Source organism: Hemiscyllium ocellatum, chromosome 35 (assembly GCF_020745735.1).
Source record: "Hemiscyllium ocellatum isolate sHemOce1 chromosome 35, sHemOce1.pat.X.cur, whole genome shotgun sequence".
Taxonomy (NCBI): Eukaryota; Metazoa; Chordata; class Chondrichthyes; order Orectolobiformes; family Hemiscylliidae; genus Hemiscyllium; species Hemiscyllium ocellatum.
In genome coordinates, this window is record NC_083435.1 from 25,603,044 (window position 1) to 25,628,852 (window position 25,809).

Below are 25,809 nucleotides of genomic sequence, written 5' to 3' on the forward strand. Positions count from 1 at the left end.
TTTCCTGGTCATGACATCATTTCTGGGAAGTGCACATGAGACCCATCTCCCTGTGTAGATGACAGCTTGAGCCTGAGGTGAGAAATAGAGCCAACTGAGTTGTCAAGTTTTTCGAATTTTGCAAGTCTATATACGCGTATCAACAGATTCAAGTACAGCTCCTTCCCCGCTGTTATTAGAATTCTGAATGGACCTCTAAAATTTCAAATTGAAGTGTTGATCTAGCTGTTTGTGCACCTTCTCTACAACCATTAGGGCCGACTGCCTGCCCCTCTTCCGCGGTTACGTTAGGGCCCGGGTGTCCTTGGAGAAGGAGCACGCGGTCTCCACCAAAACCCTGGAGTTGTTCAGGGAGAGGTGGGCTCTGCAGGGAGTGGGGTGCATTATTTCCCCCTCCAATTCTATTTTGATGTAACCCCTGCCCTTCCCTTCACTGTTTGATCACACTGCATTGCCCTTTTGTGAAGGGCACAGCTTGTCCCTGGCCACTCGGGTGTTTTCCTATCTTCCTGGTGGTGGAAATTGAATAAACATTAGTGCATCTTGTGTCTCTTACTGTGTCTCACACCTGCACACGCAGAACATGGGTGCTGAGGAAAAAAATAAGCGCTATCACAGTTAGGTGATAGTGTGGGGGTTAGCAGGGAAAAAACAATATAAACAGGGGATGCGCTCCCTTTTTGATTTTCTTAAAAACCTCCTTCTCTGTTTTTGGTTGCACTTCAGTCCCACTCTCCTGATCTTCGGGCACCTGGTACGGAGGAGGGAGGGCAGGTCTGAAGACCTCCTTGTGGGTCTGCTCCTGGGCCTGGCCAAACTGGCATAGCCCCTCTTCCGCGGTTACGTTAGGGCCCGGGTGTCCTTGAAGAAAGTGCACGCAGTGTCCACCAACACCCTGGAGTTGTTCAGGGAGAGGTGGGCGCCGCAGGGAATGGAGTGCATTATTTCCCCCTCCAACTCTATTTTGATTTAATCCCTGCCCTCCCCTTCACTGTTTGATCACACAGCATTGCCCTTTGATGTGAAGGGCACTGCTCGTCACTGGCCACTCGGGTGTTTCTTTTCTTCCTGGTGGTGGAAACTGAATAAAGATCCGTGCACCTTGTGTCTTTCACTGCGTCTCACACCTGCACACACAGAACATGAGTGCTGGGGAATAAAGAAGCACTACCGCAATTAGGTGGGAGTGTGGGGGTAAATAGAAGAAAAAGGTTAAAAAAAAAAGAAGTAAAAAAAGAAAAAGATATATAAACAGGGGATGTCAGTGCACACAGGGCAGCCGGAGACTGGAAGACTGACAGCCAGCTCGCAGGAAAGTGTCTGGTCAGTACGCGAGGTGACTGGGAGCTGTGTGGTCAATGACCAGCCTGGAGGAAAGCGGGCCTGGGGAGGGTCGGTCAGTATGCAGGACGACCTGAGACCAGAAGGCCGATAATGGTCCTGCAGGAAGGTTAGCCAAGGGCAGTCTGATTAGTATGTCTTGTGGATGGGGATCAGGTCTCTTTTTAATAGCTATATTGGGTCTGGGTTCTATGCGCTGTTTCTTATTTGATTGGACTGTCTTGTTTGTGATTGTTATTGGTACCTTTGATTGAAGGTGGGATTTGAGGATTGTCCTCATCTCCCTGGTAACTGGTTGAACGGTGGGATTTTGGGTTTGGCTTAACTGCCGCTTCCCCTATATATTGTGTTTTTATTTGTGAACCGCTGCGTTCGGTTTATTGTTAACTGTATTTTGTACTGTTTCATAGAATAAAAAATTTAAACAGTGGATTTAAAATCTCGTAAAAAAAAATGATAAACGGGGATTAGAGATGGGCACCTTCTTGATAGAGTGTTTGGAAAACAAAAAATAAACAGTGGATTTAGAATCTCCTCAGTTCAGGGGGCTGACTCCAGTGTAGTGTGCACAAGTAAATAAATGGTGACTCGGTGACAGCCTCTGTGCAGTTATTTCAGGAACTATTCCAATTGCAAATATTATATCATTGGAGAATGCATTTTGGTTTCTGCAAACTATTTTTCTCTCTCACTGTCCGGTATATACCAGTAGGAATGGCTTGTGAGGCTACCATTTTTATTGCTGACCAGTGGAGAGGTTGTGGACATGATCTCTTTGGATTTCCAGAAAGCCTTTGACAAGGCGTTGCACAGGAGGCTGCTCAATAGAGTAAGAGCCCCTGATGTGAGGGGCAAGGTGCTGGCATAGATTCTGGATTAGTGGTGCTGGAAGAGCACAGCAGTTCAGGCAGCATCCGAGGAGCAGTAAAATCAACGTTTTGGGCCAAAGCCCTTCATCAGGAATACAGGCAGAGAGCCTGAAGGGTGGAGAGATAAGCTAGAGGAGGGTGGGGGTGGGGAGAAAGTAGCATAGAGTACAATAGGTGAGTGGGGGAGGGGATGAAGGTGATAGGTCAGAGGGGGGAGGGTGGAGTGGATAGGTGGAAAAGAAGATAGGCAGGTAGGACAAGTCATGGGGTCAGTGCTGAGTCATCCATCAAAGTTTTACCTGCACATCCACCAATATCACATATTGTATCCGTTGCTCCCGATGCAGTCTCCTCTACATTGGGGAGGCTGGACGCCTCCTAGCAGAGCGCTTTAGGGAACATCTCCAGGACACCTGCACCAACCGATCCCACCGCCCCGTGGCCCAACATTTCAACTCCCCCTCCCACTCTGCTGAGGGCATGGAGGTCCTGGGCCTCCTTCACCGCCGCTCCCTCACCACCAGACGCCTGGAGGAAGAACGCCTCGGAACACTTCAACCCCAGGGCATCAATGTGGACTTCAACAGTTTCCTCATTTCCCCTTCCCCCACCTCACTCTAGTTCCAAACTTCCAGCTCAGCACTGACCCCATGACTTGTCCTACCTGCCTATCTTCTTTTCCACCTATCCACTCCACCCTCCTACTGACCTATTACCTTCATCCCCTCCCCCACTCTCCTATTGTACTCTATGCTACTTTCTCCCCACCCCCATCCTCCTCTAGCTTATCTCTCCACCCTTCAGGCTCTCTGCCTTTATTCCTGATGAAGGGCTTTTGCCTGAAATGTCGATTTTACTGCTCCTCGGATGCTGCCTGAACTGCTGTGCTCTTCCAGCACCACTCTAATCTAGACTCTGGTTTCCAGCATCTGCAGTCATTGTTTTTACCTTGCTGGCATAGAATGCCTGACTGGCAGAAGGCAGAGAGTAGGGTTGATGGGATCTTTTTCAGGATGGCAGCTGGCGATTGGCGTGGGGGTCAGTGTGGGGACCACAACTATTCACATTATACATTCACGATCTCCACGGAGGAGCTGAGGGTGTTGTTGCTATATTCACAGGTGACACAAAGGTAAGGGAAGGGCAGACAGTGTGAGGAAGCAGGAGGGGGCCTGCAGAAGGACTGGGAAAGGCTAGGGGAGTGGGCAAAGCAGTGGCAGATGGGGATACAATGTGGGAAAGTGTGAGGTTATTCACAGAGTAGAGGTGCATGCTATTTTTAAAATGGGGAAAGGCTTAGGAAATCAGAAGCACAAAGGGACCTGGGAGTCCTCGTTCTTAACTCTCTTCAGGTTAACATGCAGGTTCAGTTGGCAGGTAGGAAATGTAATATTAACATTCATTTCAAAAGAACTGGAATACAAGAGCAGGGATGTGGACGGCATGGTGGCACAGTGGTTAGCACTGCTGCCTCACAGCGCCTGTGACCCGAGTTCAATTCCCGACTCAGGCAACTGACTGTGTGGAGTTTGCACGTTCTCCCCGTGTCTGCGTGGGTTTCCTCCGGGTGCTCCGGTTTCCTCCCACAGTCCAAAGATGTGCGGGTCAGGTGAATTGGCCATGTTAAATTGCCCGTAGTGTTAGGTAAGGGGTAAATGTAGGGGTATGGGTGGGTTGCGCTTCGGCGGGTCGGTGTGGACTTGTGGGCTGAAGGGCCTGTTTCCACACTGTAAGTAATCTAATCTAATTTAATTTGTGGATGTACTGCTAAGGCTGGTCAGAGTGCATTTGGAATATTGAGAGCAGTTTTGGGTGCTGTATCTAAGGAACAATGCTCTGGCCTTGGAGGGAGCTGAGAGGAAGTTTATAAGCATAATCCCAGGGATGAAGGGCTTGTCATATGAAGAGTGGTTGGAAAATCGGGATCTGTAATCTGTAGAGTTTAGAAGGATGAGAGGGGAATCTAATTGAAACTTACAAAATACTGAGCAATAGGAGAAAGTGAGGACCTGCAGGTCAAGAGCTCTGAGTCAAGACTGTAGTGCTGGAAAAGCACAGCAAGTCAGGCAGCATCCAAGGAACAGAAGACTTGATGTTTCTGGACATTTCCTGATAAAGGGCTATGCCCAAAACGTCGATTCTCCTGTTCCTCAGATGTTGCCTGACCTGCTGTGCTTTTCCAGCACCACTCGGATAGATTGGATGTGGAGAAGATGTTTCCACCTGTAGGAGAGACTATAAACCCAAGGGCACAGCCTCAGAGTGAAGGGAAGAGATGAGGAAGATATTCTTCAACAGAGTGGTGAATCTGTGGAAATCATTGCTGCCGTGCACTGCAGAGGTCAAGTCATTGAGTTTAAGCCAGAGATAGACAAGTTCTTGGTCATCAAGGGTAACAGGGAAAAGGCAGGAAAATGGGGTTGAGAAACATATCAGCAGTGATTGAATGGTCTAATTCTGCTCCTATATCTTATAGTCTTATTTAGTTTAAAATGGTACCTTAATATTTTCATCGTGGTAATTGTACAATACCGCTCTCACTTCCAGTTGCTCATTTCTTTTGACTGAATACGGTAGCCTCAAAGATATGAAGATAGATTTGAAAGCCTTTATTGTCTTTGGCTCCGCAACACAAAAACCTGAAGGTAACAGTAAGAAGTTACATGAATTATTGAATATGCATGCATGTCTCAGGGCCTCGAAATCACAAGTTGCTAAAATAATATTACTAGAATTACATTGTTGTTAACCAAGCACCATTTGAAATTTTTGCTTTGACAGGGGTAAGAATCTCTCAATGCATTTAATTGATGCTTGAATTTTGCAGCAGCTTAATTTTGCCTATCAATATTTTGCACATTCCAAAAAAGAGGATTGATGTCATGCGCCTTTTGTATCAAGGATGGGGCTGCAAACACATAAACTAGAGATGAGAGCATTCAGCCTCAGTATAAACTAACTGCAGGTAGACTGAAGAGAAAGGTCAAAGGAAGATAAAATCCCTACAGTGTGGAACCAGGCCATTCAGCCTATCAAGCCCACCCCCACCCCTCCAAATAGCATCTCACTCAGAGCCTATCCCTGTAACCCTGCATTTCTCATGGCCAATCCATCAAGCCTGCACATCCTTGGATACTACAGTGCAATTTAGCATGGCCAATCCACTGACTGTGCACAGTATTGGACCGTGGGAGGAAACCAGAGCACTCAGAGGGAACCCATATGGACACGGGGAGAATATGCAAACTCTGCACTGACAATCACCAGACGGTGTGGAAATGAACCCAGGTGCCTGGCGCTGTGAGGCAGCAGTGCTAACCACTGAGCCATCATGCAACGCTGAATCACCCATATCTCTTATCTTATCATGCAGGATTAATCCATACTCCAAAATGTTATATCTCATACTACTTTCTCATGCTATATAATATCAACTTATATTTTAGCTATTTTTATTTCAAATATAAACTTTATTCATAAAAAAATCTTCCTATACAGGAGCAGCTCAGTTTTTGAGCACTGCTGCCTCACAGAATCAGGGTCCCGGGTTCGATTCCACACTTAGGTCACTGTCTGTGTGGAGTTTGTACATTCTCCCCGTGTCTGTGTGGGTTTCCTCCGGGTGCTCTGGTTTCCTCCCACAGTCCAATGATGTGCAGGTGAGGGTGGATTGGCCATGGGAAAAGGAGGGTTAAAGGGGTCGGATGGGGGTGTGGATCTGGGTGGTATGCTTTTCAAAGGATCGGTGTGGACTTGATAGGCTGAATGGCCTATTTCCACATGATAGGATTCCATGATGCATGCATATTCACTAAAACAATTTGGTTCTGTACAGTAGCCTGCAGAGAAACAAACTTTGGAGTTTGATTTTATCCAACAAACAAACCAAAGACATTTCTTACTTGCACAAGACTATATTTACCTATACTTGAGGCACCAGGAGGGTCTGATAATTGAACAGACCCCCATTTACCTTCAGCAGGAAGACCCCAGATGATGGTCTTTCCCCACTGCCCCTTGGCAGCAGCTGCCCCAAGCTTTAATGTGTCCCTCAGCGTGTAGTTCTGGAACTTGGAATGCGCCGGTCTACAACATTTGGTCAGGGTCAACTCCTTCCTCTGGAAGGCCAATAAGTTTCGGACAGACCAAAGTGCACCTTTCACCAAGGTGATGGTCTTCCAGGCGCAGTCGATGTTTGTCTCGGAGTGTGTCCCGGGGAACAGCCCATAGAGCATGGAGTCACGGAGCTGCACGGGACGAACCTCAACACAAACCACTGCATCTCCCTCCAGACACCCTTTACAAAGGCCCACTCCAGAGGGAGATGTCTGACAATCTTTACCCACTCTTCCACAGTGAGGCCAGGGTGTGATGGCACGGAGAGTCTGGGCGTATGTGAAGTATCGAATGGGCAGTGCCCTTCTCACCAGCCAAGTGATGTCTTGGTGCTTGTTAGAAAGGTCTGGTGATGAGGCATTCTGTCAAATGACTTTGACAGTCTGTTTATAATTAACAACTGGTTCACAGAAGATGCAAAAATATTGTTGTACCATACACTGAGACTAGTTAGAAACACTAATAGTAAGCAATTTAATTTAATGCTACTATTATCTCACAAATTAATGTCAGTGCGGGAAAGGGTCTCACCTTTATTGTTAAACATGCCAACTGCCTGAACTTCCCACGTTGTGATTGAATCAGGGAGGAAAACAGTAAACCTGGAACCAAAAAGAATTAGGCTAAGGAGATGAACTCGTCCAAAAGAAACCATAACCCCTTTCTTTCTGTAAGTCACCATTCCAATCATAGTCAGCACTTTTCATTTCCAAATCTTTCAGCCTGTTGGTACTTTCCACATCTATGAACGCCTTCCAAGCAGGACATTCCAGCCCTTCCAAAGTTGTGAAACCTCCCTTGAAACTGATATCATGTTGCACACGTTTGACCTTTTCAACTTATCTTCAGCTTTTGGGACGTTTCCTCACACCATCCACTGTCTCAATTGAGTGGGGTCTGCACTCATCTCTCTGCATTCTTACCTCTTCAATTGATTCAATGGGAGGTGGTGGTGTAGTGGCGATGTGCCTGGGCTAATCCTCCAGAACTACAGGTTAATGCTCCAGGGACATGACTTTGAATCCCACCGTTAAAATGGTGAAATGTTGGTGGCAAAATGGTTGGCATTGCTGCCTCACAGTGCCACAGTGCCACAGGGTCAATTCCACTCTTGGTTGACAGTCGGTGTGGAATTTGCACATTCTCCCTGCATCTGTGTGGGTTTCCTCTGGGTGCTCAGGTTTCCTCCCACAGTTGAAAAGTGTGGTGCTGGAAAAACACAGCAGGCCAGACAGCATCTGAGGAGCAGGAGAATCGACGTTTTGGGCATAAACCCTTCTTCAGGAATCGCTTATGCCCGAAACGTCGATTCTCCTGCTCCTTGGATGCTGCTCAACCTGCTGTGTTTTTCCAGCACCACACTTTTCAACTCTGGTCTCCAGCATCTGCAGTCCTCACTTTCTCCTAGTTTCCCCCCACAGTCCACAGTTGTGCCAGTGGTTAGGTGGGTTGGCCATGGGAAATATTGCCCAGTAGTGTTCAGGGATGTGCAGGCTAGGTAGGTTAGCCATTGTTAATGAGGAGTTATGGAAGTAGAATAGGTTCTCTTTGGAGGATCAGTGCAGACTTGATGGGCTAAATAGTCTCTATTTGCACTGCAGGGATTCAGTGAACTGAAACTGTATCATGACTTGTTTCACTTCCAGCACCAACACTGTTATTCTGCAGCCTTCCAAGGATATAACCTTAGTCATCTCCCATTTGACATCCGCCCAAAACAGAGCATCAGTTTTACAGTTAATCTGACAACCAAGGCACCACTGTGACACTTTAGTAGCACTGTGTACAATGCAAGAGATGCTCTACAGCAACTCACCACAGCTCTGCGGACAGCGTCTTCCAAAATCGCTACCTCCACCAATTAGAAGGACAAAGGCAAGCAGGGAGATTGAAAGACCAGAGCTGAAAATGTGTTGCTGGTTAAAGCACAGCAGGTCAGGCAGCATCCGAGGAACAGGAAATTCGACGTTTCGGGCCAGAGCCCTTCATCAGGTTCAGAGCCACTCACCATCCCGACTTGGAAATATACTGTCTCTCCTTCGTTGTCGCGAGGTCAAGATTCCACAACTGTCAAGGTAATAGCACTGTGGGCCTTTTTTTTATCCCCCAGGTACCACAGAGATTCAGAAAGGCAGCTCACTGCCACCTTCTGAGGAACTGTTCAGGATGGGTAATAAATGCTGGCCCCTCCAGCAATGCTGAGGGGCTGTCAGTGAGTAATAAACTGAAGGGCCTCAAGCTCACACATGTGCGGTGGCAGCTGGTATGAAGAGGCAAGGATAGAGCAGGGAAACTGTTCCTCAGACGACTGCAATTGATGGAACAAATATACAGTTGAGAGCTCATCTCAGGGTTACTTGCAACTATGGTCAAAACAGAACATAGGAGCAAGAGAAGGCCATTTCGCTCTTCAAGCGTTCTCTGCCATTCTTTATGACCATGGCTGAACATCTAACTCAACAGCCTGTTTCCTTTTACAGCCCCCTATCATATCCTATATCAGGTAATCCTGATAACCCTTTAGGTCTAGCTGCTATATTGAACTCCCTCAAGAAATCAGACATTTTGGCCTTAACTGCTCTCTGTGGTAGCGAATTCTACACGCTCTGTGTGAAGAAATTTTACACCATGTCAGTCCTAAATAGTCTACACCATAGGCTTAAACTGCTTGATCTAAAACTGTTGCTATTGAGATCGATGAGCTAGGTGGTTATAAGGGGATATGTTTCGGAGCTAAAAGCCGTAACATCTGTCTGATCCCTCCTTTCCTTTTCCCTCAGTGTATTGAGGGCGTCACGTGCTGACCACTTCCTGATAGACTTGTGGTCAAAGGTACTTTTCTTTGCAAATTTCTCCACGAAGGTCAGGAGATACAGAACGGTTCAACTACTTGGCGTTTGTGTGTCGAGGGTCGATGCACAACTTGATGCAGCCACACACAAAGATGGCCATCAGAGAGAGGGGTGGCATTTGGTACTTCCGTTTACCACTCCCTCATTCATCCCCACCCTCCCACACCACCACCCCCACCCATCAACCATCTTATCCAGAGGTTTGGACATGTCCATTTTAGACCTACAAATGATATGGAAGAGGTTCAAGTGTTGGGTCAGACCTACAACACATAATGACAACTGAGAGAGTGCCTCCCATCTGATGACCAGGTTTTTACCTGCAATAGAGAAGGAACAGTATTCCCAAAAGGACCGGTTTTTGTATCAGTTTGACGATGAACTCCTTCCAAGATTTTGCACACCCCCCCAGCCCCTCTGAACCATATTCCTAGCACCTTCAGGTAATCTGTCCTGACAGTGAGGGGGATAAAGGATTGTTCGGCCCACTTCCCACAGAGCACGGCCTCACCCTTGCCTCAATTCACCCTGGCTCCCAAGGCCAGTTTGAACTGGTCACAGATGCTCATGATGGCAAATCTGGACAGAGAACAGCGTCATCTTCAGTGTCAAAGATAGGCTTTGACCTGCTGGCCTCCGCTGCCTGGAATAGTCACCCCTCTCAGCCTCATATCCTTTCTGATGGACTCAGCAAAAAGTTCGACACAGCACGCACACAAAAGGCAGGAGAGAATGGACAGCCCTGGCCAGTGCATCAGTGGGTGAGTGGGAGATGGTAGGACAATGAGGAAATTGAGGCGAAAGGATGTCTTAACCTCCTTTTAAAATAATCTTTGACTGCCTTTTGGTAATACAACTGAGGAGGATGTCTTTTGTACAACATGTTTGTTAGCAAGGTACATTGCAGTGTGAAAAGTCAGTACTCATAAAAAACATTTCGACTGTATAAAGAATCATACAGTCCCTACGGTGTGAAACAGGCCATTAGGTGCAAAAAATCCACACTGACCCTCCGAATAGTATCCCACCCAGTTCCATTTCTCTACCCTACTAATTTACATTTCTGCTGACTAATGCAGAGTTGAGGAGTGTGGTACTGGAAAAGCACAGCCAATCAGGCAGCATCCGAGGAGCAGGAGAGTCGGCATTTCAGGTATAAGCCCTTTACCAGGAATGCTTTTACCCGAAATGTCGACTCTCCTGCTCCTTGGATGCTGCCTGACCGGCTGTGCTTTTCCAGCACCACACTCTCAACTCTGATCGCTAGCGTCTGTAGTCCCCACTTTCCCTGACTGATGCACCTCACCTACAGATCCCTGAACACTATGGACAATTTAGCATGGCCAATTCACCTAACTTGTACTGAAGCAAGTCAAAACGTGGGATGCATGATGTAATTAGAAACTTGCAAAGACCTAAATAAACAGCCAACCAAATCGTATGATGTATTTTACCAGCAGCTCAGTGAATAAATTGTCCACTGTGGGATAACATTAAAATGAGCCTAATTGAATTTAGTTATGAGAACAGTCATGCTCATGTGCACAATGGGTTATTCAGATGAAATCTCTTGCGATGAACCAACTTCAAAAAACAACACACCGCCATTGTTTTGGAGAAGTCTGGGATATCTTGCTGGAAATTATGTTACACTTACTGGTTCTCTCCTGCAGGTCTATTATTATATGTTTTCCAGTGCCAGCTCTTTGGAAAATAGCTGCGAATCTGCATTTCGTACTCATCAAAGACGTCATCCTCATCATCTCCCGACTCTAAAGAAGAACAGACAGTTTAGTGGGGACAGGAACTCAGGACAGACGCCTTCACATGTGCTGACTGTTACACTGCATGTCTGATGTCCGGGTTCACCGAAATTGAGAACATATCTCATGACATGCAAACAACATTGTGCCACTTTTACCTCGAGCCATTCCTGTCTCCTGCAACTGCAATATTTCCATTGACCAGTTGTCAGAACCAGTGAGCTTGTTCAGAGGTAATTAAGATTTTAGTAAGGAATCCCCACTCAATCAAATGGTTATATCTCCTGTACCATATTTCCTACACTCGCAGCAGTTTCCCCACAGAGATTCTTTTGATTCCCACTGATTGGAGACTCGGGAGAGTGCCTCAACACCATGACTCGGATGAAGCAAGGAATCACTGAAGACAATGCAATGGACAGAGCTGCTGGTCATGTTCGAGTCTGTGGCAGATGCTGAGGGAACCAACAGGAAGAACACATCACTTGACCAAGTGATGGTATCATTATGAGCGTGCCCATTGCCCAGTTCTTATAGAGAAGTTCCCTATTCACTTTGAGGATCTTTGCCATTATGCTGGGCGTGGCTAACCACTGTGCCAAATGGAACTGATACCAAGTAGATCCAACAGTTCCAAACTGGGCTCCATTGTGAGCCATCAGCTGCCATTGGAACTACATTCAACAACAGTCTCTAATCTCATGGTCAACATAGCCCTCACTCTAACATTTCCATCAAGCCCGAAGACCAGTTCCGGTTCAATGGACTGTGTGGGAAGACATACCTGAGACAAGCACAAGACATGCTGAAAAATGAGATGTCAAGCTGGGAAAACAACAGCATGGGATTACTACTTGGTGGAAACAGCACGCAATGGTGGAAAGGAGTAAATTTTCCTACAACCATGGGATCAGATCAAAGCTCTGCAGTCCTGTCACCGCCATTGCTGAATACCCCACTATCGTGAGGGATTCCCAAATCTGTGAATAGTTGGTGGAGAATATAGAAAGACTGGTCAGTTCAATGCTACCTGGTTTGTGCAATTGACAAGATGAAGGTGAGAGGTCTACTCATCTCCCACGCCCCTTCCCCAACCCCACTCCGTACTCTTGACTCATTCACCACAACACACTGAATTCCTCTGTGATTATCCTGGAAATTGCAAAATGTTCATCGAGTGAGAGAGATGCACAGCATGGGAACTCGTCCAGGCTGACTGGATATCCCAACCTAATCAAATCCCATTTTCCAGTATTTGGCCCTATATTCCTCTAAACCCTTCCTAATCATATACCCATCCAGATGCCTTTTAAATGCTTTAATTGTACCAGCCTCCACCATTTCCTCTGGCAGCTCACGCACTACCTTCTGCATGAAAATGTTGCCCCTTCAACCCCTTTAAATCTTACCCCTCTCACCCTAAACCTCTGCCCTCTAGTTTTGGACTCTTCCACCCTGGGGAAAAGACCTTGCTGATTTATCCTGTGCATACCCCTCATTATTTTCTAAATCTTTATAAGGTCACCCCTCAGCCTCCGATGCTCTGGGAAAACAGCCCCAGTCTATTCAGCCTCTCTCTATAGCTCAAAACCTCCAAACTCAGCATTTGATAATTGATCAGCTCCATTGATGTTTCTATTTCAGAGGATTACACAGTGATCAGTTCTCTGAGCTGAGGATAGGTTGGTTATATGGGATGAGCCTGCCAGAGGAAGTGGTGGAGCTGAAAATGTGTTGCTGGAAAAGTGCAGCAGGTCAGGCAGCATCCAAGGAGCAGGAGAATCGACTTTTTGGGCATGAGCCCTTCTTCAGGAATTTTCAGCTCTGATCTCCAGCATCTGCAGTCCTCACTTTCTCCTGGAAGATTTTAACCTACTGTGAATCCTCTTGCAAGGATGCCTTCCTTGAAGAAGCTCTTCCTGAAGAAGGGCTCATGCCTGAAAAGTCGATTCTCTTGCTCCTTGGATGCTGCCTGACCTGCTGTGCTTTTCCAGCAACACATTTTCAGCTCTGATCTCCAGCATCTGCAGTCCTCACTTTCTCCTAGAGGAAATGGTGGAGGCTGGTACAATTGCAACATCTAAAAGGCATTTGGATAGGTATATGAATAGGAAGGGTTTGAAGAGATACTGGCCCGGTGCTGGAAGGTGGGACTGGATTGGATTGGGATATCTGGTCAGCATGGACGGGTTGGATCGAAGTGTCTGTTTCCATGCAGTACATCTCTATGACTCTGTGACTCTAAGTGTACACTTACGTCTTCCGATTGTATCGAGCTTCTGCGATTGGTTCATCCTCGCTTCCATGCCAAAGTCACAGCAAGTGAGGAAAACCTTTCGGCATTCATCGTCCTTGATACGCAATGCCCGATCTTCACAGCTACGTTTCATTGGAAGTATGGTTAATCCATCCGTGCAGCATTTCCTTAGGTTGTCGGTGTAGTGGCTTACTGGAATATAAATCACAGCAAACAATATGAGGTTGCAATTTGTTATGATCCCAGCTGATGGGTAAACCTGGACAAGCCAAATCCCGGAATGAAGCCTGGGTTGATAATTAAATATTTAGTCCACGGTAAGTCTGTTACCGTGATGGTTAGTCACAGAAAGTATCTACATGAGACTGTTGCTTAACAATAGAACATAAGCTTATTGCACACAAGGAGAAAAGCACACGCAAAGCTATGTACATGTGTGCACTATACGTATACCAAAGTTTAAAAAAACTAACTCAAACAGCAAAACAAAATTGGAATCTGTTTCCCAGCATCATCTGTTACAGATACTCAATCCTACAAAATTATTTTCCTATCTCCATTTCTTAAAAGCTTTGCAGTTTCTTTTTAGTCTGATGGCCTAAGCTTTCTCGCTTTGAACAACTCGACATTTTGTAACCACACTCTCTTGACTTGGAATCATCACAGAATGGACCAAAATGGATTTGCCCCTATACTTTTGAATTCAAATTCCAAAAACGACACCGGTGTATTATTTCATCACAAATTAGATTGCAACAGAAGCTTTGAAGACATTGCTGCTATCCCTAGGCCTTGTGCCTGAATATAAAAATTAAACAAATAGCCTAGTCATTTGGGAGACGGGTTTAATGCTCACTCCCGGTGACTTTGAAAGTGGACCTTGTGACTTTTGTGGGAGAGTCTCAGAGTCTAAGACTGCATTATCTCACAATAAGGGTTCCATCTGTGAAGACAGACTCCCTTCTCTGTGAGGGTTGTGAATCTGTAGAATTCTTCAATGAAGTGTGCTGCAGAAACTGCATCATTGAGTATATTCAAGGCTGAGGGAGACGGGTTTTTAATCAATAAGGAAATCAAGGTTTATGGAGAAAAGGCAAGACAGTGGAATTTAACATGGAATGGCCAAGCAGACTTGATGGGCTGAATGACCTTCCTCAGCTCCTATCTCTTATGGTATTATCAATGCAGAATCGTCGCACCTTTTCTGTAGAAAGTGCCAAATCCTTTATTCATAGTGCCTCCCATTCCAAATTGGCTTGGATTCACCTTTCAATTAACAGTCCTTTCACTGAGGTTGAGGACAACGGATTTCACCAGGACAGCAAATTGATCAGACTTGAATTATACGGTTGCTCAGTGGTGAGCCCTGCTATCTCCCAGGCCAGGGACCTGAGCTCGATTCCACCCTTCGGCAACTGTCTGTGTGGAGTTTGCACATTCTCCCTGTGTCTGTGTGAGTTTCCTTCCACAGTCCAAAGATGTGCAGGTTAGGCCATGCTAAATTGCCCACAGTTTCCAAGGATGTGTGGGTTAGCAATAGGAAATTTGGGGGTTGTGGGGATAGGGTGTGAGTGGGGTTGGTTCAGGCTTGATTAGTCAACTGACCTCTCCTTGCACTGTAGTGATCCTGTGATCATATCCCATTAGAGTTCTGACTCGGTGTTGCTCATGAGGTCTTAAGCTATCTAACAAATGAGCTTTGAAACACTTCTTTAATGTATTGGAGAGTAATGTCACACACGTTTAAGACTGTGTAAACATTTCAGGGTTTTGTGCCATGACATCAGTGTGTGCAAGGATACTTGGATGAAAAAGCTTTGATTGTCATTTTAGTGAACTTAACCTCAAGATGTTTCAATATCCTGAGTGCTGAGTGAAGTCTATTGGTATCAGGATGATGTGGAAATGTAGGCTTTCATTCATCCAAGGTGCATAGTTGTTTGAAGGTGGAGTCACAGGTAGACAGATGAAGAAGGTGTTTGGCACACTTAATTGAGGGCAGAAGTTGGGAATGTTATGCCTGCACAGGATGTTGGTGAGAATACTTTTGGAATACTGCGTTCAATTCTGTTCACCCTGTTATAGGAAGGAGGTTGTAGAACTTGAAACGGTTCTGAAAAGATTTGCAGGATTTGAGGGATTGATCTACAGGGAGAGGCTGAATAGGCTGGGGCTGTTTTCCTTGGACCACTGGAGACTGAGGTGTAATCTTATGGAAGTTTATAAAATCATGAGGGGCGTGGATAGGGTGAATAGCCAAGGCCTTTATTTCCTGAGAGTAGGGGAGTCCAGGACTAAAAGGCACAGATTTAAAGTGAGAGGGAAAGATTTAAAAGGGACCTAAGGGGCAACTTTTTGCACACAGAGGGTGGTATGTGTATGGAATGAGCTGCCAGAGGAAGTGGTGGAGACTGGTACAATTACAACATTTAAAAGGCATCTGGGTGGGTATATGAATAGGAAGGGTTTGGAGGGATATGGGCTCTGTGCTGGCAAATGGGACTACATTAGGTTAGGTATCTGGTCAGCATGGGCAAGTTGGACCCAAGAGTCTGTTTCCCTCCTGTACAGCTCTTTGATTCTATAACTTTACAAATCGAAGGAGATATCCTTGAAATTTCCAATGATCATGTGGAGGAGAGCAGTTCAGCTGGTTCTAGCTCAGTTTCGCTTTGTCTGTCTGAATAACACTGGAGCTGAGACTTTCAGCCTCTTCTCTGATGTAAATCGCAAGAGACAGAGTTGGCAAGTTGATAGTGCCTGATTTGCTCTGTCACTGAAAGTCAAACATATTATCCCGCTTGCTGTCATTGTGCAATATTTACAAAGTATCTCAACTGAAAGGTTGCATATAATACAAATAGGGAGAATGTGAGGGCTCCAGATGCTGGGGATCAGAGTGGAGAGTGTGGTGCTGGAAAAGCACAGCCGGTCAGGCAGCATCCGAGGGGCAGGGGAATCAGGCATAAGCTCTTCATCAAGAACGAGGCTTGAGGGACAAGGGTGTGGAGAGATAAATAGGAGGGGGTTGGCTATGGGGAGGGGATGGTAGCTAGGAATGTGATAGGTAGATGAAGGTGGGGGTAATGTTGATAGGTTGGAGAGGAAGGTGGAGCGGATAGGTGGGAAGGAAGATGAACAGGTTCGAGAGGATGGTGCCGAGTTGTGAGGCTGGGGTGGGGACAAGGTGGGGGGAGCGGAAATGAGGAAACTGGTGAAATCCATACTGATTCTGTGTGGTTGGAGGTTCCCAAGGTGGAAGATGAGGCGTTCATCTCCAGGCGTCGGGTGTTAAGGGCGTGGTGATGGAGGAGGCCCAAGACCTGCATGTCCTTGGCGGAATGGGAGAGGGAGCTAAAGTGTTCAGATACAGACCAGTGGGGTTTGTTGGTACGTGTATCCAGAGATGTTCTCTAAAACAATCTGCAAGTTGGCATCCTGTCTCCCCAATGTAGAGGAGACCACATCGGGTGCAATGGATGCAGAAGATGACGTGTATGCAAGTGCAGGTAAATCTCTGACTTGATATGGAAGGATACTTTGGAGCCTTTGATGGAGGTAAGAGGGTAGGTGTGGGTGCAGGTTTTGCAATTCTGTGGTGGCTGGGGAAGGTGCCAGGAAGGGATGGTGGGTTGGTGTGGGGCATAGACCTGACAAGGGAGTGGCAGAGGGAATGGTCTCTCTGAAATGCAGATAGAGGTAGGGAGAGAAATATAGCTCTGACTGTAGAGTTGGTTTGTAGGTGGCGGAAATGTCGGAGAACGATGCAATGTATATGGAGGTTGGTTGGGTGGAAGGTGAGGATTGGGGATGGGGGTGGGTTCTGTCCTTGTTGCAGTTTGAGGGGTGGGTTTCATACGCAGAGGTGTGGGAAGTAGATGAAATGCGCTGGAGGGCATTGTCGACCATGTGGAGGGGACATGGCGGTCTTTGAAGAAGGAGACTATCTGGTGCATTCTGTAGTGGAACTGGTCCTCCTGGGAGCAAATGTGGCAGAGGCTGAGGATTTGGAAATAAAGGATAACATTTTTACAGGAGCAACAGGGGGAGGAGGTGTAGTCCAGGCAGCTGTGGGAGTTGGTGGGTTTGCAGAAGATGTCAGTGTTGAGTTGGTCACCATTGATGGAGATGGAGAGGTCCAGGAAGGGGAGGGAGGTGTCTGAGATGGTCCAGGTGAACTTGAGGTCAGGGTGGAAGATGTTGATGAAGTTGATGAACTGTTCAACCTCTTCGTGCGAGCATGAGGTGGCGCCGACACAGTCATAAATGTAGTGGAGGAAAATGGGAAATGGTGCCAGTATAGTTGCGGAAGATGGACTGTTCCATGTACCCAATGAAGAGACAGGCATAGCTGGTGCCCATGCAGGTGCCCATGGCTGCCCCTTTGGTCTGGAGGAAATGGATGGATTAGAAGGAGAAATTGTTGATAGTGAGGACCAGTTCAGCCAATCAATGAGTGTGCCATTGGAGGGGTACTGATTCAGTCAGCGTGAAAGGATGAAAGGATGGCTTGGAGGCCATCAGCATGGCGGGTTGATGTGTACAGGGACTGGTGAAGATAAGGCAATAGGGGTCAGGGAAACAAAAGTCCTGGAGGAGGTGAAGGGCGTGCATGGTGTCCTGAAATTAGGTGAGGAGCTCCTGGACTAAAGGGGACAGGATGGTGTCAAGGTATGCGGAGATACATTCAGTGAGGCAGAAGCAGGCTGAGTCAATGTGTCGACCAAGGAAGTCATGTTTGTGGATTTTGGGTAGGAGGTAGAATTTGGTGGTGCAGGGGTTCATGGACGATGACGTTGGAGGCTGTGCATGGGAGATCCCCAGAGGTGATGAGGTTGTGCACACAGTCTCAGAGATGATGGTTTGGTGATGGGAGGTGAGAAAATGGTCGAGGGGGTAGTCGGAGGAGGTGTGGGTGAGTTGGCACTTGGCTTCAGCAGCGTAGAGGTCAGTGCACCAAACCATCACTGCATTCCCCCTTGTCCGCAGGTTTGCTGGTGAGGTTGGGGCTGGAGCAGAGGGAGTGGAGGGCTGCAAGTTGCAAGGGTGAGAGGTTGGAGTGGGTGAGGGAGGTGGACAGGTTGATGTGGTCAATGTCATGGCGACAGTTGGAAATAAAGAGATTGGAGGTGGGAGGAGGGGTCCTCGGACAGTAAAAAACAAACAGTCTGTTCAATGTTTATGTGCTAAGATTGCTGCAGATTCATCTGAATATTGATCAGGGGCAAACTGACTAGTATCAAACTGGTCACCCATTATGCACCATCTTACCATTATACTTTCACAAATTAATGGAAGGGGATATATAAACTTCGGAAACATGAGCGGGACTTGGCCCTTCGAGCCTGCTCCATCATTCAACATGAGCGTGGCTGACAATCCTATTCAGTACCCCGTTCCCACTTTCACCCCATATCCTTTGATCCCTTTATCCATAAGATTAGATTCCCTACAGCATGGAAAAAGGTCCTTCGGCCGAACAAATCCACACCAACCCTCCGAGGAGTTCCCACCCAGACACATTTCCCTACGTTTATCCATGACGAATGCACTTAACACTCTGGACAATTTAGCATGGCCAATTCACCTGGCCTGCCCATCGTTGGACTGTGGGAGGAAACTGGAGCACCTGGAGGAAACCCACACAGATAAAGGAGAACGTCAAACTCCACACAGACAGTCACCCGAGGCTGAGATCAACCCAAGCTCCCTGGCGCTGTGAGGAAGCAGTGCTAACCACTGAGCCACCTTAGTGCCACCCCAGGAACTATAAGGACTACATCTAACTCCTTCTTGAAAGCATTTAATGTTTTGGACTCAACCACTTTCTATAGTAGCAAACTCCACTGCGTCAACATTCTCTGGGTGAAGTAATTTCTCCTCATCTCAGTTGTAAATGGTCTACCCCACACTTCCTAGACTGTGATGCCTGGTTCTGGAGTCCTCGGTCATTGGGAACGTACGTAACATGTAGCAATTCACCAAGAGTTGTTTTTAATCTGTTTTAGCTATCTATTGTTAAAACAAATCCATCTCCAATGATGTTGCACTCAAAGGTTCAGTGTGCTTCAGCTTCTAAGCTATAACCTACATACACTCCATAGCAAACCTGCTCTTAAATGTTTCTTTTAAATTTCATATGTTGAAGATATAAGTGCATTCTTACATTTTCCCATGTACTGTTGTTGAATGTCCAACGATCTTTTCTTCCTTTCGTTATCTTTTTTGCAGGAATACCCTGGAAGGATTAATGAAAAAATAAAGGAGACATCATCTGAATTGCTCATGTTGGTAGTGACTGCTGATGCGACATTAAAAAGAAATATTAATATTTGTAACCCAGTTGTGAAATAAGACACCTTTTCGACTCATGGTGCATATGAGTATCTCTTGTATCAGCTTATCAATCCCAGTCAGCATCTGGAGAGAGATAATGGTCACCTGCTTCGTTCCTCATCTGAGAATGAAATGAAACTATAGTTCTTAGACTGAAGGGTTTTGGGGGGGAGGGGGGAGGTGGGTGGGAAGTGGGAAGCGGGTGCTGAGTCGGATGTTCAGCCATGATTGTATTGAATGGTGGAGCAGGTTCAAAGGGCAGTGGATTCCTCCCCGAATAGGTCAGCCAGAAAGGTTACATCAACTAAGAGCTGCTCAAACTCCTTCATCTCTGACACTCCAGTCATAAAGGCTGTCTTGTCTCCTCTTCACTGACCCCTGACCCTGCGAACCACTCAAACCTGAGATTGACAACCATCAGTTTCCTCCCTGGGCCATGACTGTTTCCTCCCTGGGGCAAGGCAGCCCACTCATCCCCATGATAGATTCTTCTCTGGACCTGATCCCAGCCAATCTCTCCCCGACCTGATATCACCCCTTGCCCTGCCAGACCCCTCTGCTCCTAATCCACCCTCAGCTGACTCCTCCTATCATCTTTAGGCCCAACCAGACCCCTCCTGACATCAATCCTCTACATCTGATTCAATGTGATCAGCCTCCACCCCTTCCCTGCCCGCTTACCCCAAGTTAATCTCCCTGGTGCTATCCACTCTACCCACCCCCCCCACCCCGCTACTCCAGCAAGCTGCCCTATCTACTCTGCCAGCTCACATCCTATCCAATTTACCTCCTTATGTACCCTGTTGTCCTATCTACCTTTTCCAGCCTCCCCACCTTGCTACCTCACCCACCATGCATTACCACACTCTGGCATGTCATCATCCCATCCTTTCCTGCAGTACCCCAGGCAACAAACCAGACACTGACACCCACCTGGCCACACTTGCCCCTTTGCCACCCTGTTCCCTTACCAACTTGCTCTCCCTCCCCGTTCCTTGCATCCATACCCACTTGTCTGAATCTCACCTGCTCACCAACACAGTCGGCAGATGTTTGGCCAAGCCAGCCCATGTGTCTCCTTAAAAGAATGAGCTATTCGTTCTGAGACCATAGGAACAGGAAGAGGCCATTCAGCCCCTCGAGCCTATTCCACTATTCAATGGGATCATGGTTAATGCAATATTCCTTCCCTGCCCCTTTGCCCCTAACCCTTGATTACTTCCTGGTCAAGAATCTATGTAACTTGGCCTTAAATACACATAAGGACGCTGCCCCCACTACTCTCTGTGGCAAGGAGTTCCAAATACTCACAGCGCTCTGTTTGCTTTCTTCCTTGCAAGTTGTCTTTTATCATAGATATGCATTTAAACTTTAAATGCAATAAATATACAATACCCTTTCAGTCAATGCATCTGAAATCGTGACAACTCATGATTATCAGAAAATTCCCTCCATACCAGTGCTCTCACATTGTGCTACTAACCCTTTAGCAAACTTCTCAAACCTGCACCTTGTGGTTCCCAGGCAAATAACCTTCTGTTATTGCTTAGTTTCTCACCATCTAGGCAGGCATGGTGGCTCAGTGGTCAGCACTGCTGCCTCCCAGTGCCTGGGATGTGGGTTCGATTCCAGCCTCGAGCAGCTGTCTGTGTGGAGTTTGCACATTCTCCCTGTGTGCACGTGGGTTTCCTCTGGATGCTCTGGTTTCCCCCCATAGTCCAAACATATGCTGGTTAGGATGCATTGGCGATGTTAAATTGCCCATAGTGTCCAGGGATTTGTAAGCAGAGTGGATTGACCATGGGAAATATGAGGATGGGGTAGCTATGAGCAGAATGCTCCTTGGAGGGTCAGTGTAGACTCAATGGGCTGAATATCCTTCATCTGTTCTGTGGGGATTCTATGATCTACTGCAAACATAGCCTTTATTAGAAAATGCATACTTTGTAAAGATTGGAGGGGAAGACTGGTCCTATTGGCGGCAGGGTCAAGAATTGGAAGGGAAATGGCAGAAGAACCTATCTATGATTGCCAATGAATAAGAAAATAAAATATCTTGGTGTGGTAAGTGGCTTGAATTGGAAGATGCCCCCTGTGAATGGGGTTAAGGCAGAGACAACCTTCGCTGGAGAATCCCTAACTACATGTTGAAACACTGGAAGGCCATTCAGCCCATTGAGTCTGCTTCTATCAATGGTTGATATGATCATCCTTAGCTCTGCTTGCCCAGCGTTTCTCCAAAGGCGTCAATTTCCCTACTGTTTAGAAATCTATCTCAAGCTTCAATCTACTTCATGTCCCAGCCTCAATAACTCTCTGCAGTAAAGAATTCCACAGATCCACCACCCTTTCCTCTGTCTTAACATCAAAGAATCCTGCCAGCCCAGATATAATCTGTACTGATTTCTTCTGTCAGGCAGAAGATACAGAAGCTGAAATACATGCATCAACAGGTTCAAGAACAGCTTCTTCCCTGCTGTCATTAGGCTTCTGAATGGACCTCTCAAATTTCAAATGTATTGCACTATCCTGTGGCCATAACTTTATATTCCTCGCTGTATTCAGTCAGAGAATCCCCAGTGTGGGGGCAAGCCATTTGGCCGAATGAGTCCAAACCAACCCTCCGAACAGCATCCCACTCAGACCCACCTCCCCCAGTCTAGCCCTGTAACCCTGCCTTCTGCATGGCTAACCCACCTAGCCTGCACATCCCTGGACACTATGGGAGAATTTAGCATGGCCAATCCACCTAATCTGCCCATCTTTGGACTGTGTGAGGAAACCAGAGCAAATTGGCATGTGGAGAATGGGCAAACTCCACCCAGACAATTGTCATAGGGTGGAACCGAACGTGGGTCCCTGGCGCTCTGATGTAGTGGTGCTTCTCACTGAGCCACTGTGCCACCCAGAGTTGCATCAGCTGTGCTATTGTGTATTATTATTGCAGTTTCAGAACTTTTTTTCCAACTGGAGGGACAGGGTGACAGAAACAAATGGGAAGGGAGGGACTGCAGAGTTTTGGATGATTTCCAGTCTCTCAAATGTCAAGGTCTCATCGCATGGTGGAGACTTTGAGTCAAAGCAATTGGAGTCCCTCAAAGGACTGGGTGTGTCCTTATGAACTGGAGTTATGGTTGGTAAAATTTCACTTAAAGGAGCAGAAGCGGGTGCAAAGAAGGTTTTATGGATTCTAAAGTCAGCAATCAAGAGGTCATCATTATTCCCAGGGGGTGATCAAACATAGGCTTAATGTGGGAATCCAGTATGAATGGCCTTCTGTCCAAGGTGCTCCCATATATAAAGACAAAACAATTTGTATGGCCATTGCTTTTACTTACAGGACAGCATGGGGAATTGTAATATTCTCACGGCGTTGGCGCTGACCACTCCTCAATTCAGGAGCAGACCATTCAACCCTTCAAGCCTGCTCCACCATTCAATAAGGTCATAACTGAGCCAGTTCTGTTTCAATGTTTCAATTTGATTATCTCTCATTTTTCTGATCTCCAATGGATGCAGACTCAATTTGTTCAACCCTTCATCACCAGATAAGCCCTTTAACCCAAAAGTGAGTTGAATGCACGTTCCCCTCGTTCAACTAAGAAGACTTAGACTGTACACCGTATTCTCCTGTCAGTACTGCTCTGCAAAAGTGCAGTAAAGCTTGTACACTGGAACATTGCATTCCCCATACAGCAAACAATGTGCCATTTCCCTTTCTAAGCACTTGCTGCATTGCATAATAATATACGTTTCAGGACACACAGATCATTCTATTACCAACCCTCTGAAGTTCTGCAACCCTTCTCCACTTAAATATGATTTGGAGATTCTGATTTTGGACTGGGGTGGACAAAGTTAAAAATCATGCAACACTAGATTATCGTCTAACACCTGATGAAGGAGCAGCGCTCCGAAAGCGAGTGCTTCCAATTAAAACCGGTTGGTGTTGTGTGATTTTTAACTCCATTCAAGTAAGCTACTTTTGTAGTTTTCTCACCAAACTATGGTTAAGTTCGTACGCTCCCACAGTACTTTCCATCCATCAAATGTTTGACCACTCACTCACTTAATTTATCTATAGCTCTTTGTAGATTCTCCACCTATTTTCACAACCTAGTTTCATAAAAGGTTTTATCTCATTACATGGCGTCATACATTGATTTGCTTCTTACAATTTATTAATGTAGGTTATGAAGATAGGAAATGGAAACTGAAATAGACCCTTTGGTTCATCGGACCTACTCTACCATTCAATAAGATCATGGCTCTTCTGTTTCAGTTTCAAATTCCACATTTCCAACTGCCCCAGGTACCTTCAATTCCTTTTAGCGAGGGAATCTTTTTTACTTCACTCTTTGTCTTATGAAGAAAGGGAGCTAGGGCTTCTCTCACTGGAACGAAGAAGAGTGAGAATTGACCTGATAGAAGTTTACAAGATGCTGAAATGCATAGGCAGAGTAGATCACCAAAGACTTTTTTCCCAGGGTGGAAATGGCTACAATGAGGGGCATAGTTTTAAGGTGACTGGAGGAAGGTTTAGGGTAGATGTCAGAGGTAGGTTCTTTACACAGAGTGTGGTGGGTGCATGGAATGCACTGCCAGCGATGGTAGTAGAGTCAGAGACATTAGGGACATTTAAGTGACTCTTGGGTAGGCACATGGAAGATAGTACAATGGAGAGCGTGTAGGTTAGTGTGACATTAGAGTCGGATAAAAGGTCAGTACAACATCAAGGGCTGAAGGGCCTGTACTGTGGTGTACTGATCTATGTTTTATGTTTGAAATCACTGTATGATCTTTGCGTGTTATGATCTGCTTGCACTGCACACAAAACAAAACTTTTCATTGTACTTCATCATGTTTGACAATAATAACTCAAGTCAAATCAAAAGGGTGACCCCTTACACTGAGATTCCACCCTCTGGTCTGAAACTGACCCATAAGAGGTAAAAACCTCTCCAAATCTACCCTGTCAAAGTCCCTAATCATCTCAAACATTTCAATAAGATCTTCCCTCAATCTTCTAAACACCTAAGAGTACAATCCTAAACTAGGTAAAAAAAATGTGTTGTGACTTAGATAGTAAGGAGACGAGGGGGGAAGAGGGGATGAGCCGGCCTGATCTGGCAGTGGGTGCAATGGGTGAAATGGCCTCCTTCTACGCTACAACCTGCATCTATTCCATGACTCATAAATAATCCTGGTAATTCTGATCCTGAAAGGGACAATCTCAGTTTCTCTATGCACTGTGGAACAGTTGGTCTTGAGAATTCTTGTACTACTGTCCAAGGTCTCCTCTGTATTCTCTCTAACACCTTAGAATCGTTGCAAGTGTGTAGTGACCAGAATTCTAGCTGAGACTTTCAGAATCGCTTTGTCACGGATTCTGAGGCATATGAGCCAACCTGGGGTTTCTCCTCCAGGTATCCACATGCAGAGAAAGGATTTAAATGATCTGAGTTTGTTTTACAATGACAGATCAAGTTGTTTTGCTCCACACCACACCCGCAAATGTTTGCGTAATGAGTCTTAAATCTTCAACCATGGATTTACAAGCAAAGTAAATCTGTGGGAACATTAGAACATAGAACAATACAGTGCAGAACAAGCCCTTTGGCACTTGATGCTGCATCGACCTGTGAACCATTCTCAGCTCATTCCCCCTACACTACCCCATCATGGTCCATGTGCTTATCCAAAGATTGTTAAAAACTTACTAGGTGGCTGAGTTAACTTCACTGGCAGGTAGGACATTCCATGCCCTTACCACTCTCTGAGTAAAGAACCTGCCTCTGACATCTGTCTTAAATCTATCACCCCTCAATTTGTAGTTCAGCCCCCTCAAACAAGTTGACGTCATCATTCTAGGAAAAAGACTCTCACTGTCTACCCTATCTAATCCTCTGATCATCTTGTATGTCTCTATCAAATCCCCTCTTAGCCTTCTTTTTTCCAATGAGAACAGACCCAAGTCTCTCAGCCTTTCCTCATAAGACCTTCTCTCCAGACCAGGCAACATCCTGGTAAATCTCCTCTGCACCTTTTCCAATGCTTCCACATCCTTCCCAGAATATGGCGACCAGAACGGCACACAATATTCCAAGTGTGGCCGTACTAGCGTTTTGTATAGTTGTAGCATGATATTGCAGTTCCAGAACTCAATCCCTCTACCAACGAAACCTAACACACTATATGCTTTCTTAACAACACTATCAACCTGGGTGGCAACTTTCAGGGATCTATGCACATGGACTCCAAGATCCCTCTGCACA

The 25,809-nt window shown here is 46.2% G+C and overlaps 1 protein-coding gene across 1 annotated transcript in view; it reads right to left on the reverse strand.

Annotated features, from left to right (window-relative positions):
- The window catches only part of LOC132832576 (complement C4-like), a 155,108-nt gene that overhangs the window by 80,667 nt on the left and 48,632 nt on the right, over nucleotides 1-25,809 (reverse strand). The window contains exons 16-20 of the mRNA XM_060850669.1: nucleotides 19,365-19,436; nucleotides 13,199-13,390; nucleotides 10,836-10,950; nucleotides 6,858-6,928; nucleotides 4,710-4,849 (exon numbers count right to left, since the gene is read on the reverse strand). Of these exons, the coding sequence (XP_060706652.1) occupies nucleotides 4,710-4,849; nucleotides 6,858-6,928; nucleotides 10,836-10,950; nucleotides 13,199-13,390; nucleotides 19,365-19,436 (590 nt within the window). The remainder of the gene's footprint in view (nucleotides 1-4,709; nucleotides 4,850-6,857; nucleotides 6,929-10,835; nucleotides 10,951-13,198; nucleotides 13,391-19,364; nucleotides 19,437-25,809) is intronic.